Source organism: Limulus polyphemus, unplaced genomic scaffold (assembly GCF_000517525.1).
Source record: "Limulus polyphemus unplaced genomic scaffold, Limulus_polyphemus-2.1.2 Scaffold7155, whole genome shotgun sequence".
NCBI classification, from domain to species: domain Eukaryota; kingdom Metazoa; phylum Arthropoda; class Merostomata; order Xiphosura; family Limulidae; genus Limulus; species Limulus polyphemus.
This window is the reverse complement of record NW_013672765.1, coordinates 28,358-29,371: the sequence shown is the minus strand read 5'-3', so window position 1 is coordinate 29,371 and position 1,014 is coordinate 28,358. Positions and strand designations below refer to the sequence as shown.

The window sequence follows — 1,014 nt, the reverse complement described above, 5'->3', positions numbered from 1 at the left end:
AACCCGCGACCCTCAGATTGTGAGTCGAGCGCCTTATCCACCTGGCCATGCCGGGCCTACACGGAGTCTGATGGGATAGTATGTTTGGGGGCGGATTGGTCTTCATTAGAGCTCTGGATTTCGGATAGGGAAAGCCAGGTTCGAATTGGTACAATACCACAAATATTCCCCGCACTTTAATGTGTAGATGCGTTATAAGAATAGCAGTCAATCTTTTAGCAGAAATGTTGGATGGTAAGGTGCTACTAACTGGCCGTCTTCCATCTTTTTTCATTAATTGCATCTGTACTTTTTTTGTGTGAGCGGACGTTGACGGAGCTGTCCGGTCAGAACCCTGTACGTCGAAATACTGGTTTCAAACTACCTATTAGGTAAAGGACTTTATAGCTTTATACCAGAGGATATAAATTATAGCTGTCTTATGGACGTGAGGACAATGTTTGTAATACGGCGATTGAAAATCGGTACTGCAATTGAATTGTCCAATCCTTTTGAAAATTGTCATCCTGCTAAAGACATCTTTGTTCATGCATTTAGTAATATGTAATTACGTCAAAGAGATTGTATGTGGATGGATAATTGCATTTTTTAGATCGTTATCCCAGTGAGGAATTTTAGAACTAAAAACCACACTCGCTCTAATTCAAATCACGTTAGTAGAACTTGTAATGTCTTTAACTTACTTCAAACTGGACAGTTTCCGTTGGTGGTGTGGCTTCACCGAGTTTAGCGACATCTGGTGTCAACGCCAAAAACAACAACAACAGAAGAGCGGATGTGCTCGAAGACAAGGACGTCCCGCTTATTATCATATCGAGCACCCTATTCAAAGAAATAATATGAGAAATACAATAGTTTATACAATAAAATAACATTAAGCAAAATTAAAATTACCGAGGTAAGGAGATGAAAGAAGCTTTGATGAGGAAAGGGTTAACTTTATATTAAATTTCCGCCATCTTACAAGACATAACTGTTATTTAGTTTCTTTAAAAAAGCAGTAAGTTATGAAAC

At 38.9% G+C, this 1,014-nt stretch overlaps 1 protein-coding gene across 1 annotated transcript in view; it reads right to left on the bottom strand.

The window, feature by feature from the left end:
* LOC106474390 (tachykinins-like) overlaps positions 1-264 on the bottom strand; it is a 1,752-nt gene extending 1,488 nt beyond the window's left edge. Inside the window, exon 1 of the mRNA XM_013935080.2 lies at positions 251-264. Within this exon, the coding sequence (XP_013790534.2) occupies positions 251-264 (14 nt within the window). The remainder of the gene's footprint in view (positions 1-250) is intronic.
* Positions 265-1,014: the final 750 nt, after the last annotated feature.